General features: G+C 34.2%; 1 protein-coding gene across 1 annotated transcript; it reads left to right on the top strand.

Moving 5' to 3' along the window:
* Positions 1 to 14,482: 14,482 nt before the first annotated feature.
* Positions 14,483 to 15,122, top strand: LOC149264456 (antimicrobial ginkbilobin-2-like protein). The gene is made up of 2 exons (XM_089399039.1): positions 14,483 to 14,808; positions 14,843 to 15,122. Exons 1-2 carry the CDS (start codon positions 14,483 to 14,485, stop codon positions 15,120 to 15,122), a joined length of 606 nt encoding a protein of 201 aa, XP_089255165.1.
* The last annotated feature ends 1,386 nt before the right edge of the window (positions 15,123 to 16,508 follow it).

Genomic DNA, 16,508 nt, shown 5'->3' with positions numbered 1-16,508 from the left:
AAATGGAATGAATGAATGAATGAGTGAAAAGCAGTGAGGTGAAGTGAAGATGGTAAGATGAAAGAAAATGGTGAGATGAAATAAATGAAATGGAAATGAAAGAAAGAGAGAGATTTTTTTTGGAAAACATGAGGTGTCAGGTGACCCTGATTTTCACCTTATGTTTTCTGCATGAGACTGCTAATCAGAGATTGGTTTTCAGGTTCATACATTTATTCATTTTTTTTTTTTTTTTTTTTCTTTTTTTTTTCTTTTTTTTTTTTATTGAAATTGAAATTGAAAGAAACAGAGATTAGGCTGATGGAGGAGAAGAATTCTTCTCCACCAACCTCATTTCAGAATCGCCTTGGAATAACTTAACAAACTCCTCTCTTGAGAGTGGCTTGTGATAGACTTTTAACCGGTGGCCATTCACAATAAAGGGAGTTTGAAGTTCATCAATAGTCTTCACTCTAACTGCTCCATTGTTAAAGACTTCATCAATCTCATATGGCCCAAGCCAATGAGTTTGAAATTTTCCTTTGAAGTCTTTAAATTTTGAATCAAACAAGAGTGCCCAATCACCCTTTTGAAACTTCTTTTCTTTGATATGTCGATCATGCCATTTGCTTCTTTGGTGCTGAACTAGATCGGTTCTTAGAATTGCATCTTGTCTCATTTCATCTAGTTCATTTAACTGGTCCATTCTGTGCTTCTGGGCTTCTGTTAAGCTCATCCCCAATTGAACTGCTGTCTTGAAGGTCTTGATTTGGAACTCAATGGGGAACAGGACTTCCTTCCCATAAACAAGTTCATAGGGAGAATGTCCTGTAGTGTTCCTCCATGTAGTTCTATAGGCCCATAAGGCTTCAGGAAGCCTTTCTGCCCAATCTCTTCTATGAAGATGAACAGTCTTTGTGATGATGCTTTCAAGAACTTTATTTGTAGATTCTACTTGACCATTCGCTTGCGGATGGTATGGAGTAGATGTTCTATGCTTAATCTTATATTCCTCCATCAGCTTTTCCACCATCCTTGATGTAAACTGGCTTCCCTGATCTGTTACAATTTCTCTTGGGACACCAAAACGAGTGAAAATATCCTTGAAAAGAAATTGAACAACTGAATTTTCAGTAGCAGAAGTTAATGCTATAGCTTCTACCCACTTGGTAACATAATCAGTACAAACCAGTATATATCTATTTTGCTTGGATGGCGGATTAATTGGTCCAACAAAATCTAGAGCCCATTTCTCGAAAGGTTCGATGCATACCTGTGGCTGTAGTGGCATTTCATTTGAAAGAGTTGGTCTCCCAGTTCTCTGACAACTGTCACACCTTTTAACATATTGCTTTGCATCCTTAAAGAGAGAAGGCCAATAATATCCTGATGAAAGGATTTTATAGGCAGTCCTCTTATCAGAAAAATGTCCGCCACAAGGTTCGTCATGACATGCTTTAAGGATGTCAGGCATCTCATCCTCTCGTACACATCTTCTGATCATCAAATCTGGCCCTGTTCTGAACAATTCGTTAGAAATCCAAGAATAAAGTGAACTATCCTGAATGATTTTCCTTTTCTCATTAGGAAATAAATGTAAAGGTAATTTTCCAGTAACTAAATAATTAGCAATATCAGCATACCAAGGGGTTTTGGTAGTTACTGCAAACAAATACTCATCTGGAAATTTGTCCTCTACCGGAGAGTCCTCATTAGTGTTTTGGATTCTGGACAAGAAGTCAGCTACTGTGTTCTGCTTACCTGGTCAATCTAACACAGTTATGTTGAATTCTTGTAAAAGCAAAAGCCATCTTGTAACTCTACCATTAGTGACTGGTTTGTTCATGAGGTATCTAATGGCAGAGTGATCAATGTGGACAAAGGTTTCATAGCCGGTTATATAGTGTCTAAACTTGTTTATAGCATGAACAACGGCTAGAAACTCCTTTTCAGTAACAGTATAATTTAACTCAGTAGGAGTCAAATTCTTACTCGTATAATAAATGGCATAAGGGATCAAATCCTTTTGTCCCAAAACAGCTCCTAAAGCTGTATCTGAAGCATCAGTAGAAATGTGGAAAGGGAGTTTCCAATTTGGACCCCTTAAAATGGGTGCTTCAGATATTCTAGACTTTAAAGCTTCAAAGGCAGATTGACATTCAGGATCCCACTTAAATTCACAATCTTTGGTAAGTAATTTGAAAAGAGGGGATGCTATCTTCGTGAAGTTTTCAATAAATCTTCTGTAATAACCAGTAAACCCAAGAAAACTTCTAACATCTCTTTGGCAATTTGGAACAGGTAACTTAGAGATGACTTCTACTTTAGATCTATCAACTTTGATTCCATCTCCTGAAATATGATGTCCTAAAACAATCCCTTCAGTAAACATCATAAAACACTTTTCATGACTTAAAGAAAGATTTGTTTCCTTACATCTTACCAGTACTTTTTCCAAATTTGCCAAAGCTTCTTCAAATGTATTACCATAGACTGTGAAATCGTCCATGTAAACCTCTACACAATCATGAATCAGATCTGAGAAAATTCCTAGTACAGCCCTTTGAAATGTGGCTGGTGCATTGCATAAACCAAAAGGGAGTACTCGATAGGCAAAAGTCCCCCAAGGACAAGTAAAGGTGGTTTTGTCTTGATCTTCAGGTGCTACCTGAATCTGATTGTAACCACTAAAACCATCCAAGAATGAGAAATACTTTTTACCTGCTAAAGTGTCTAATACCTGATCAATAAAAGGTAGAGGAAAATGATCCTTTAAGGTTGCCTTGTTCAATTCTCGATAGTCAATGCAAACTCTCCATTTACCATTCTTTTTGGGCACTATAACCAAGGGAGAAACCCATTGGCTATCTGAAATGGGGTAAATGAAGTTTACCTTGAGCAATTTCTGAAGTTCTTCTTTCACAATTTCCCTAAGATTTGGATTCATCCGTCTTTGTGGCTGCCTAATAGGTCTGCTGTTTTCTTCAATTACAATTGGTTGTCTGGTAGGAGAAAGAGAAGAGTCTCTTCCTAGTTCAAACTCAATAGAAGGTATAGGAGAGTCAACTCTTGGTTCTTGAATTTCAGGACTAGGAGTTTTGGTTGGAGATAAGGGAGGTATCTCTTGTCTATCTCTTGAAGCAGATGGACTTGTAAAAATTGAACTTCGAGCTCTAGCTAAAAACCTTCCCCTAGAATCTCTAGCTCTATGCATGTCATTTTTATTTTATCCTCAAGTCAAGTTAAATAGTTCTTTTTCTGATCTTCCAGTTCACTCTAGGTGCAAGAAGAGAGCATACTTAAGAAACTATTAGATTAATAACTTTTCCTTTCTGATCCTCCAGATCACTTCAAAGTGCAAGAGGAGAGCATACTTAGATAGGTTATTAACTTCTTTTCTTGAAGTTGTTGTTTTTTTTTTTATATTTTTTTTCTTCTAAGAATATGGCTACTTAATTTCACTTCCCCGGCAACGGCGCCAAAATGTTTAGTCAATTTAGTGTTATCTAAATTGCTAGTATTTATTGTCAACCCGGGGCTCGTAAGCTGATGAAGTGAAGGTGTACTATATGTACTTAAGTATCCTCTTAGAGTTTTTCTTATCGTTGGGGGTGTTGTTGCGGTTTAATTATGTTCCTAGATGGAATGAGAATTTATAAACAAGTGAGTGATGGTGTGTGTGTAGAGTGAATTCTAAATGAGTGGAAGTGTGTGTTGAGTGATCTCTAACTATTTGCTTGAAAGGAAATGCTTGGAATGAATAAATGAAATTGAAATGACTTGAAATAAACTTGAAAGCAAATGACCACTACCAATGGCACTAGACACCGTTCAAGTTGCTGCTAATAAAAGAAAAAGAAAATCACTTTTAAAACCCAAGAATAAAGATTATCTCTCTCTATCTCGATGCCTCAAAGCACATGTACTGTGTAAAGCACGGAAAGAAAGTAGCTTAAGTGGAATTATAAAAGTGAGAAAAATATGCTTGAAAGACTAATGATAATAATTTGCTATTTCTAATTCTCTACTTCAGCCATATGTACTATGGAAAGCATGATTAGAAAGTAGTGAGGAAATAGTCTAGGAAGCACTTTAAAATCAAAAACTTCTACTTTAAAGACTAGTGGTAATGATTTACTCTTTCTAACTCAATACTTCAAAGCACATGTACTGTGTAAAGTACGGAAAGAAAGTAGCTTAAGAACAGTCCAAAAAGCACCCAAACAAGCTGCAAGTTAGTGATATTTTGATCTTAAAAGATAGTAGTTTATGATGAAGATCATTCATGTATGTTAACAGCTTTTTGAGAAATAAGATTAAAAACTAACTATAAAGACAAAGGCAGCACTTGAATTGTCAACTTCAAATACCATTAGCTGTAAAGCAAACACAACACATATAAAAATAAATCCCGGGCTAAAAGAAACCTGCAAAGAAATAACACTGATCAGCTGAAAATAAAGGAAAACAAGTAAATAAAACTATACATGCTTAAGGAAACAAATGAGAAAATAATGAAATGCTGCACATGAAATACTTTACAAAGGCTGAGATGAGCAGGGGCCCTCTGTTCATTCAGCCACAAGAGAACTCAAAGATCTGGAAACTTCAAAACAGTGCTATATTGATTTCTCCATTTGCAAAAAGTTTACAAAACAGAGTGCTGGAATAGCACTAGAAAACAGAGTTCACAAACGCTTCTAAATTCAACACGAGTGCAGCAAAATACAACTAATCAAAAGTTCTTTGAGCGTACGCAGACGCATCAATTTATAGGAGCTTCTAAGTTATCCTACGCGTACAACTAGTTAACAGAAAAACAATAAAACAGTATGCGTATTAATGGTCCTTGGACACATCACGGTTGCGTGGACGAGTTCAGTGGTTCTTGTCGACATGGATAATAAATCCCCTGTTGGATTGCGTCCTCTGCCACCCGTAGATCATAGACAGATCACCATTTAAGGTGCCGTGACCAAACAGCTCTCAAACACCGTTTAAACCACCTTGAGTTGACCGTGGCTAAACCAGCTTTGACCATGGGTGAAAGTGACGTGGATGGCTGGAACAAAGGGACAGGAACCTCGAGCACACTGATACCTGAGTGCCCATGTGGCCCATCTAGCAAACCGACACGTGGATCATAGTATTTAACAAAAAGGCTGCAGGATCTTCAGATAGCTGCGGGATCATCAGATAGCTGCGGGATTCCTGCAAGTAAGTCAAAAACTAAACAAATAGTCATCCATTAGCAAAACTTGCTTGATCATGCTTATTGACACTGAATGTAATGATCTGAGAGGTTTTATGGTGAAAATGAGGCAAAAGTGAAGGAAAGATAAGGAAAAGTGGAGGAAAATGGTAGACAAATGGGTGTAAAATAGTGGTTCTACAAAACATATAAACAAAGTGAATTTGAATGTGTTTCCGAAAATGAAACTCTTATTTTCTTTTTGTTATGTGTACCAATCTCGTCCACACAATATTTAAACTAAAACTTTTTTAGTTAAAGTTCCTTTCACTTACTATAAAATTTCGTTTCTCTGATTTTATTAATTGAATTTTAACACAGGTTTATGAAAATAAACATATAAACAAAGGGAATTTAAACATGTTTTTCTAAAAATGATTTTTTTTATTCAGTGGGTTATAATATTAATCTAGTCTATTTCCACAAACTACATCTGCCTACTATTCCGAGGAATTAAGGTATATAATTTTGTTATATAGTCAAACATGTTAATTCTACCAATTTGGTACATGATATAGTGAGACACGTTATAGCAAGAGATGAGACATGTTATAGCAGGAGATGTTTTTGGTTATGTGGTTCATTGTACCAGCCTGATATCTACTAATAATGTTACATATTGAGACATATTATAGTACCAAATTCAAACATGTTATAACATTAACCTGAGTAGGGAAGAAAACAACAAACCATCCCCACCACACCACGTACACTAGCTTTTCATATTAACCAAACATGGATTACGCGGTTGCATGGTACCAATTATATTTGCATAATAGTGGCTCTTTTCACTTATTGCTTTAACATTTTATCAACGTAAAACTTCTTTTCACTATATGTTTTCCCGCTTTCCCTATGTAATTTAATTACATCTCATGAATTACATTCTCATAGTATGAATTATCTTGCATTTTATCATGTTTATTGTATAGATATATGTTATGCAACCAGCTCACAAAATAGAAGAATGAAATAGATCATCGACTTCAAAAGTAGCCTCTTCGGGGCAAAATTCCTTTACATTACACAAATGAACAATTCTTGGATGATACAAATGACAAGACCTCTATTCTATACATAGGAGTCTAAGGGGTGGCAATATAATCAAAGCCGACATAACAATAATAATGTAAGGGCACAACAATAACAATAGTGGGCTTCTATGGGGCACAATAATAACAATATGGGGACAACATAGACACACCAATAATAATAAGGGGCTACAATGACAATAATAATAAGGGAATACACTAGTCTTATAGGGACCTAACATTTCCCTCTTCTTTAAAAAAGTGTTGTCCTTAACGCTTGAGTAGTTCTTGATGCTTGTATATAAAATTTTCATCCTCCCATGTGGAATCTTTAATGGGTAAGTTATTCCACTTGATGAACTACTCTGAAATTGATCGATTTCGTAGTTTTTGAGTTCTTGTAATATTGTTTGAACTGGGAGCTTGTCACCTATAACCTTGTTTAAGCATGAAACATGGAAAACTAGGTGCACTCGGGAAGATGCAAGATGTTCCAATTTGTAGGCCATAGTACCAATCTTTTGCAACACCTTGTACAGACCATAATACTTTGGTGATAATTTATCATCCTTCTTAGCTTGCTTGAGGGAAGTTTGTTTGTATGGTTGTAGTCGTAGAAATACCTAGTCAGCTACATCAAAACTTCTTTCGTTGTGATGTTGATCTGCCTGTTGTTTCATTCTATTCTGTGCCAAAGTAAGGTTATCCTTTAAGAGTTGGAGAACTTTTTGTTGATACTCGATGTGATCTTCCACTACTTGAACCTTATAATTTTCTCTTAAATATGATGTGATGGATGATGGATGATATCCATAAAGTGCAATAAATGGGGTCATTTTTGCTGCAATATGGAAGGAAGTGTTATACCACCATTCAACTAGAGGAAACCATTTGAACCGTTATGTCTTTCTATCAAATACAAATCAACGAAGATATCCTTCTAAACATTTATTCACTATCTAAATTTTCCCATCAGATTGACGATGATAAGATGAGCTATGAGCTAACTGAGTGCCGAGAAAATAAAATAACTATGTCCAAAAATTTCCAATGAAAATAGTATCTCCGTCACATACAATAATTATTTGGCTTTCCATGTAGCTTTTGAATTGTTTCCATAAATGTAGTAGCAACTGTACTGGATTTAAATGGATGAGATAATGCACAAAACTGTGCATACTTGGTAAGTCTATGAACTACCACCATGATGAAATTCTTTCCTTCAAACTTGGGTAAAACTGTGATAAAATCCATTGAAAACACCCCCCAATGTTGACTTTAAAGGGATAAAGGTTGTAATAGACCTAGGGTCTTAATTGTCTCAACTTTATTTTGTTGGAAAACCAAACATTCTGCCAGAAACTTTTAAATATAATGTTTAAGGCTATCCCAAAAAAGTTCCTTCTTAACCGTGTGGTAAGTTTTTAAAAATCCTAAATTCTCTCCTAAGGGATAGGTGTGCAATTCCAGAAGAATATTTTGTTTGAGTTGGGAATTCTTAGAGAGGTATAAGAGATCTTTGTACCATAATGAATTATTTTTCTAGCTAAATGTACCAGATGTACCAGAATCTTGTTGCAAATTTTGAATGAGTTCCCACACTTCTTCGTCAATCTTCCATTCATCCCTTGTTTCTTTTATTCAATCTGGTTGGATAATATAAATGGCACAAGCAATTCTTCCACATCCTCATCCTTTCTTGAGAGTGCATCTGCAACAACATTTTTCTTCCCTTTTTTGTAGATGATTTCAAAGTCATAGCCCAACATCTTTGTGACCCATTTTTGCTGCTCTCTTGAAGATAATATTTGTTCTAAAAATTATTTAAGGCTATCATGATCCGTTTTTACCTTGAAGTGTCTTCCTATTAGGTAAGGTCGTCATTTCTTAAGTGCATGTAGTATTGCCAACATTTCCTTCTCATAAATAGCTTTTTGTAAATACTTTCCTTTGATTGGATGACTTTCAAAAGAAATGGGTCTTTCTTCTTGCATTAAAACAACACCAATTTCATTTCCTAAGGCATCGCATTCCACAATAAAGGTTTTTGTGAAGTCTGGTGTAGCTAACACTAGTGCTTGGCACATTTCCTTTTTAAGATGTTCAAATGCTTTCATTGCTTTCAGAGTCCAAGAAAATAAATCTTTCTTCAGTAATGTTGTTAGAGGTGCTGCTATTCTCCCTTAATTCTTAACAAACTTGCCATAATACCCTGTCAACTCGAGAAATCCTCACAAATGCTTATGTGATGTGGGGATTTTCCATTCCTTAATGGCTTTAATTTTTCTAGGGTCTACCTTAACACCTTCATGAGATACAATATGACCCAAATATTCCACCTCTTATACTCCAAAGAAACATTTGGAGGTTTTTGCATATAATTGTTTCCCCTACAATAGTTTGAGCACTCTATCAACATGTTGAACATGATCCTTCCAAGACTTGCTATAGATTAGAATATCATGAAAAATTACTAACACAAATTTTCTAAGGAAGGGTTTGAAAATGGAATTCATCAAACCTTGAAATTTAGAAGCTGCATTGGTAAGGCCAAAAGGCATCACCAAAAATTCATAATGACCCTCATGAGTTCTAAATGTTGTTTTCGGAATGACTTCAATCTTCATTATGATTTGATGATATCCTGAATGAAGGTCCAACTTGGTGAAGTAAATTGATCCATGCAATTCATCCAATAATTCATCAATGATAGGAATGGGAAATTTATCTTTAATAGTGAGCTTGTTGAGCTCCTTATAATCTGGACACATGCACCATGATCCATCCCTCTTGTGTGCCAATACTACTGGAGCACAGAAAGAACTTTAACTAGGTTGAAATATACTAGTCTCTAACATTTCTGCAACCATACGTTCAATTTCACTCTTTTGGGCATAGGGATATATGTAAGGCCTGATGTTTGGAGGAACACTTCCTGGAATCAAATGAATAGCATGATCATGATCACAAATAGTTGGGATGCCTTTGGGAGCCTCAAATACCTTGGAATGATTATCCAAGGATTTTTGGAGATCTGGAGAAATAGATGATTTCGATGTGGTAACATCTAGCGAACATAATTGTGAAATTACGCCACATTTTTCTTTCTTTAGAAGCTTTGTCATGCTGTTAGAGATGATTATGTTTCCCGGTTTCCATGTGATATCCCTTAATTAAACTTCCTTTCCTTTTGAAAAAATTTCAATAAAAGTTCTTGAAAATTAAAAGCTATCATACCCAAGGATTTTCATCTGTAATTAGATCATGTATGGTGGTACAATAGCTTTTAATTTTCAAGAAATTTATCGTAAAATTATGGTAAAAGTTCTTGAAACTCCAACTTGAATGTTTTTTCTCCAGTTTGCTTGATGATGGTGTATGAGACATATTTGAGTGGTTTGATATCTGTTCCTCTCTCCTTAGAGGTATTTGAGTGGTTTGATATTCTTTCCTCTCTCCTTAAATTTCTCCTTTTGAGGAAACCCAAATTTTATCTCATGCACAAAACTAGTGATATGCATAATGTTGATCATACATGGTATTATGTTTTTGTTGATTCTTATGCAAATCTTCTCAATCTTTACCATGAATATTATATAAGTGGTATATAAACCATTTTCCTATGTTAAATGACCTCTTTCACCATTGTTTCCTTGGTAATGGGACCCAAAATGGTTAATTGTATCTACTGACAAAAATACCAAGCATGCTTCAAAAGGTGAAGTTCATGTCCTGCTATCTAGTGTGCAATTCTTACCCATTTTTAACCATAAAACTCGAAAGACATGAGATGCAAACATCATTGTCACATGTGCAACACAATTATAGTTGTGCTATGTAGTGCATGCTTATAACAATGTTGTACATATAGCATGTTGGCATCCCATGTATTTGAAATTTTATGGTTAAAAATGTTTAACAATTGAATTATGTTGTGATTTAGTACGTATGTTTGAACAATGGTCGAAGGATGGAATGGGATACTTCTCTTTAGCTTGGTGTCCATCAATCCTCACACCTATCAAAAGTAGCTCAGAAATATTTTCTATTGATATGAGATGACTGACATTCACAGAGCACTGTGCATCCAAACTCTTTTAGGAAATTATTATATGGCTTGTTGTGTTGAATTTATTTTTTTGCAAGGTATTATAAGTCATTTTATTGAGCGATCCATAAGTACCATCAGATAGTCATTGCCCCTACAAGTTGTCAAGAAGCCCTCATGGAAATCCATTGAAATTGATTCTCATCCTCTACTTGGAATCAAAAGTAGAGTATACTTGCCCAATTTCTGATTTGTTGGCTTTGAAATTCTATAAAGGGAACAACTTATTATGAAAGTCTCTACCAGTTTCTCTCGTGAGTAGAGATACCTTACAAAAAATTGTCGTTGTCTTCTGCACTCTAAAGTGTCCTTAAAATTTTGAATGGTGGCCTCTATGCAACTACTTTAATCTGTGATCTCCTCGAGGAGCAAGAATACCATTCAAGTTATATATAATCTCATCCTTTAGTATATAGTTGCAAAACTCTTCATTTGGTGGGGTCATTCAAGACTTGTTGCACCAAGAGGCACTCTTTGGCTAGTATGGTAGAGATGTTTTCCTATCCAATCTTGTCTTGTAAACATTTTGACTAGGTCCTTTTACATAAAAAAGATAAAAATAAAAATAAAACAAAATAAAAATAGAATTAATAAGTAAAATAAAATAGAGGTAAGATAGTCAATTTCTCATTTGTCGTTTCTTGGTTCTATGTTTTGAGAGCCCATGGTTTTATTATATAAGAATATATACAAATAAAAAATATAAGTAATAATTAAAATAAAATAGAGCTAAAATAGTGTTGTTTGGCTGCAGGTTTTGACAACCCATGGATTTTCCCATGGAATAATAAAAAGATAATGTTAAAATAAAGATAAATTCATGATATTGACCCATGGTATGAGAACCTATGGTATTCATGTGGAATGTAGGCTATTTAAAGTAGGAAATTAGGTTGGATCTAGGCTGGTGTAAAACTTCTTACTACGTGTGAAGTTTGGATAATGTGCATAAGCTTCTCATAAATTATTGAACCCAAACTATTGAAATTATGTCAACAATACCAATTCGATTGTTGGTGGTCATGAAAGGAAATGTGATATCTTACTTATTCTTCCTTTTCAACACTTAATTACATTGCAAATAACTGAACCTCTTAATGTGGTGTGCATTCTTTATCCTGCTCAATTTTTAAAGGATTGGTGAGGCTTATGACTGCTATGAATGACAATCTCTTTTCCACTCAAACAATGTCTACAATGATGTGTTGTATGAACCAATGTGCACATATCTTGGTCATATATTATGTACTTAAAAATGCTTGAAAATGTATTGGAGTGGTGTGCAACTGGTCTTAATGTTGCATCAATGACGTACACATGGAATTTGCATAGGAATCCATTTTGATATCGAGGGCTTGTTAAATGTGAGGTAAGGCAAGAATAGTGGTCACAACTTGACACTTTATTTCTTTGAACAATCCTTGTTGTGAATTTCCCCCAACTAAAATTGAATTGGCCATTTTAGTGCATTGAGAAGGTGCATGACATGGGAAAAATACACAAGGAATATCTTTAGATAATTTTCTATTCCCATGAATCTTTGTAGGTTGTGAATGTTCTTTGGTAGTGGTCAATTGGCAATAGCTCATTATTTTTTAGAGCAATGTTGAATAAATATTGGTTTGTGAAAATCCAATATACACTAGTTTTGGATGCTTTAATGTATGTTCCTTTTTATGGACTAATGCCTTTTCTATTCTTAATATTGATAATACATGGTCCAAGTGCTTCAAATGGTGATCCAACGTTTTATGAAAAACTATTATGTTGTTCAAGTACACAATCAAAAATAGTTAAGATACAATGTGAGCACTTTGTTCAATATCCTTGTGAATTTCAGAGGCGCAAAAACTATATTGAGTAACTTCACCAACCATTGAAAATGTCCTTGTCGTGGATCAAAAGTTTCCTTTCATATGTCTTTGAGTTTGATACAGATTTAATTGTACCAAGAATTTAGGTTAAAATTATTAATGTAATTACCTTTATGAATGTAATTGATTAGGTTGTTGGAGCACAAAAATGAATACGACTTCTTGATATAGTTTCTATTAATAGAGAATAATACATTCTCCATGTGTGATCCTTCTTTGGAAACAAAAAAATGACAGATCCACAAAGCAATGAGTTGGTTTAAATTTGGCCATTATTTAATAACTCATGTAATTTCCTCTTGATCTCCTACCCTTCCAAGAATGAAGCATGCTGAATGCCTCATTCAATAACTCAAAAAAATGTTGGAACTCGTTGATGTGTTGGACGACATGCCTCAGAGGCATCCTTTGTAGTTCCCATAACAAATTGAAATAATGCTACAATAATGTTTCCAACTTTTGTTATAAATTCCCCTATGTGCTATATCTACATGCAACGAGGCCTTGTGGTCTTTGTGTTGGTTGACCACTAGAGAGTGGTACTATCCTATTCTAACAAGTTCATTAAAGAAAACTATATTGAAGATTTTTATTTGCCTCTACTCTTTAGTGGTTGAATTAACACCAAGAGTGTTGGATATTTTTTTTTGGCTTTCCTGTCCAACTAGAACTTGATCCTCCAGAAGTGTAAGCTTCTATGTGTAAGCATCAAGAAATTTATTTTTCATTGTTTAATTCAAACTAACAACAACCAAGGAAATGTTTTTAGAGCAATGTTGAATCAATCTTGGTTCATGAAAAATCCAATATACACTAGTTTTGTATGCTTGAATATATGTTTATTTGTATTGAATGATTCCTTTTCTATTCATAATATTTATAATACTTGTTCCAAGTGCTTCAAATGGTACTCCAAAGTTTTACAAAAAGCTAGTATGTTGTTGAAGTACACAACAAAAAATAGTTAAGATACAATATGAGCACTTTGTTCAATATCCTTGTGAATGCCACAGTGGCATAAATTATATCGAATGACTTCACCAACCATTGAAAAAGTCCTTGTTGTGGCTTAAAAGTTGTCTTTCATATATTGAGCTTGAAACAGATTTAGTTGTACCTAGAATTTAGGATAAATTTACTAATATAATTACTTTTATGAATGTGATTGATTAGGTTGTTGGAGAAAAAAAAATGAATACCATTTCTTGATATAGTTTCTATTCAACAGAGAATAATACATTATCCATGTCTGATCGTCTTTTGGAAACAAAAAAATGAAAAATCTACAAAGCAATGAGTTGGTTCATATTTGGCCATTACTTAAAAATATTAGATGTGTATATATTTATAAAGAGTGTAGTCTATTTTATTTCATTAAAATAGGGCAATATAATTTCAAGATTTGAAAATTTTTTGTTTTTCAAAATACATTTTTGAATACATAAATAGATTAACACTCTCAAAAATCCCAAGACACTTGAATTTTGCAAATTAAACAATTTAAACTCAATTTTTTAAAAAGCTCTATCCAATTTTAATTAAAATTAACAAGAAAAATATTCCTAAAAAACCATTTGATTTATACATTAAACTACACTTTTGAAAAAATAACTAATTTTTTTATTATTACCATTAAAAACTAATTTTATTAAATTAAATAGAAAAAAAATGTAAAATATACACGAATAAATATACATGCATAGAATTGAAGGTTTGTCCATGTATGAATAAAGAAAAGAAATAATTAATATTAAAATGGATACTAAGAAAAAAGAATAATAATTTTAGTAAAAATAAATAATAATGTGATGGTTACACCAGAAAACTTAATATAATTTAAATGATAAAACCTTAAGCATTTATTAAATTTTGTTTTTCACAATTTTGTAATAAATATAGAGAATCCATAATATATTTTTGAAATAAATTTTCTAACACATGATACTCAAAGTGAATACAATGAAATTAATTTTGCATTTTTTGAAATTATTAAAGTATATATAAATTGCCATCATAGAGAGTTAAGTTTTCAAATGAAGGGCAGTTGAAGTACGGTTCTTGAAAAATAAGATTTTGACCACGTCATATGTAAAAGGCTGCCTCCTGCCTACAGTTTACACAAATAAAGATTACAATTTCGTAATCCCTCCCCTTTCCCTAATCCCTCTCAATTCCGCAACATCATAACATTTTGTTTGCCATCATAACGTAAGGCAGCATAGGATGGCGGTGGTGTTGGATGCCATTATTGTTATTCGCACTGCAGCGTAATGTACTTTCGATCTCAGCTGTCGAAGGGCAATCCGATCCTTTTATTTACGGTCTCTGCAACGTAAATAAATACAGCAATGGCAGTGAATACGAGAGCAACGTCAATATGGTATTGCAATCCCTGGTGAAAGCCCCCGCCCCCAATGGTGGATTGGAAACATATTCTTATGGTGGAGTCTACGGCCTTGTGCAATGCAGGCCCGACGTCTCTCACCACGATTGCCAAAGCTGTTCCGCTGCAGCCTCACAACTGGCTTATCAAGACTGCCAAAACGCCATAGGCGCTCGTGTTCAGTTGGTTCTGCTTCATTCGCTATGAGAATTACAGTTTCTCCTCTGATCTGGATACCAAAGTTTCCTATGCTCTTGAGAATGTTAAGAGCAGCCATGATATTCAAGCTTTCAATTACACTGTCGCGAATCTCATGGAGACTCTGGCAGGCGAAGCTCCCTTAAACGTGAATAGATTCGCCACCGGAGCATGGGTGGTGAATTCTTCTGTCACCGTTTATGGATTAGAAATGTGCTTGACAACTCTTAAAGCACCCGACTGCGGGGCCTGTCTGAGAGAAGCTATTAGAGCTATGGATGAGTGTTGTTCTTCGTAGATCGGAGCTCAAATGTATCTTGGCAGTTGTTCTGTACGCTATTTGTACTGGTCTCTACCTTATTCTTCTAAAAAGGCCAATATGCTAAGTTGCAATATTTTTTTTTAAATCTTATTTTTTGGGTTTAAAATTAACTTTTATTTGCATATATAAATTCAGAGCTCTTAAAAAAAAGCACTATAAAAAACCCCACTATGAATAATAGGAAATAAACTACTGTGCAAGTAACCGTGACTAAACCATACTGCAAATAACAAAAAATAACCGTGACTAAACCATACTGCAAATAACAAAAAATAAACCACCTGAAATGTCAATGTAGATCAACAGTCTCAAGATAACAGTTGTAAACATTAAGTTCTGCAAATTAGCAATGGGGCATAAAATCAAAGCACAAGAAATTACAAAACTCCTCTTATAAATCTAATTAGCAAATAACATTTCATCACTTGGCCACTTAAGGGGCCCTCCTTCACCAATCAGGGCTGCTAAAGCGTACTCGCAAATTAAGGCTTCATACGATAGAAATTTGCATACTTTATTAAAAAAATGATGCAACAATATTCTCGTTGTGTCTTTGTTTGCTGATATGACCTTGTTTGCTTAAGTGACCTTTGTCTCTACTACTTCTTCGCCTAACTTACACTCCCAACCTTCTCTCTACCCATATATACCCATATATTTATACTAGAAAAAGCAAGGGGTGAATTGGAACTAATCCTCCCAAATCTAGATTTATCGAAGGATTTACAAGATATTATGTTGGTTGTTTTAGAAAAATCTTAGTTAGAAAACAAGTTAAGATATGATTATATTGGATTAATATACAATGAAATCATGTGAGGATATATTACTCTTTCAGTTGATAATTGGTTTCAGCGTAGTGAAAGAATTATAAGTAGCACTCATTCTACGAACTTTTTGGAGAAACTGCTCGCATGACACTTAATTAGGGATGTTTTGACAAAAACACATGTCGTGTATTTCCAATATTCATTTTTGTTTGTGTGAAAATCACATCCAAAAATGGTCACCCAACTATGTCTCGCATGAGCTATTTGAACTATAAATTAAGAGCTCGAGCCTAATGGAGTCAACCTAGGTATGTGTTAGGTAACAAAAATCCATATCTATCATAAATCTATGTTCGAGAATTCCTCTTGGAGCTATGTAGATATGACAACCATGGATGTTGGTTATTGTTACCACATGGGAACCACTAGAACAACATTAGGGAAACCATCATCACCAAAGCCAACAATAATCCATTCTAATTCAACAAAAATAAAGGAGAATAACGATAATTAACTACTTTAATATCACTAAGCTTAAAGTGATATATTCACGAAGAAACACAACAAGATGGGTGATAGATGGAAAAAAGTG

This window comes from Pinus tabuliformis, chromosome 6, assembly GCF_031772625.1.
Source record: "Pinus tabuliformis cultivar Carrire ecotype Pingquan chromosome 6, CPIR1, whole genome shotgun sequence".
NCBI lineage: Eukaryota > Viridiplantae > Streptophyta > Pinopsida > Pinales > Pinaceae > Pinus > Pinus tabuliformis.
The sequence above is the reverse complement of the archived record's forward strand: the minus strand, read 5'-3'. Positions and strand labels throughout refer to the sequence as shown.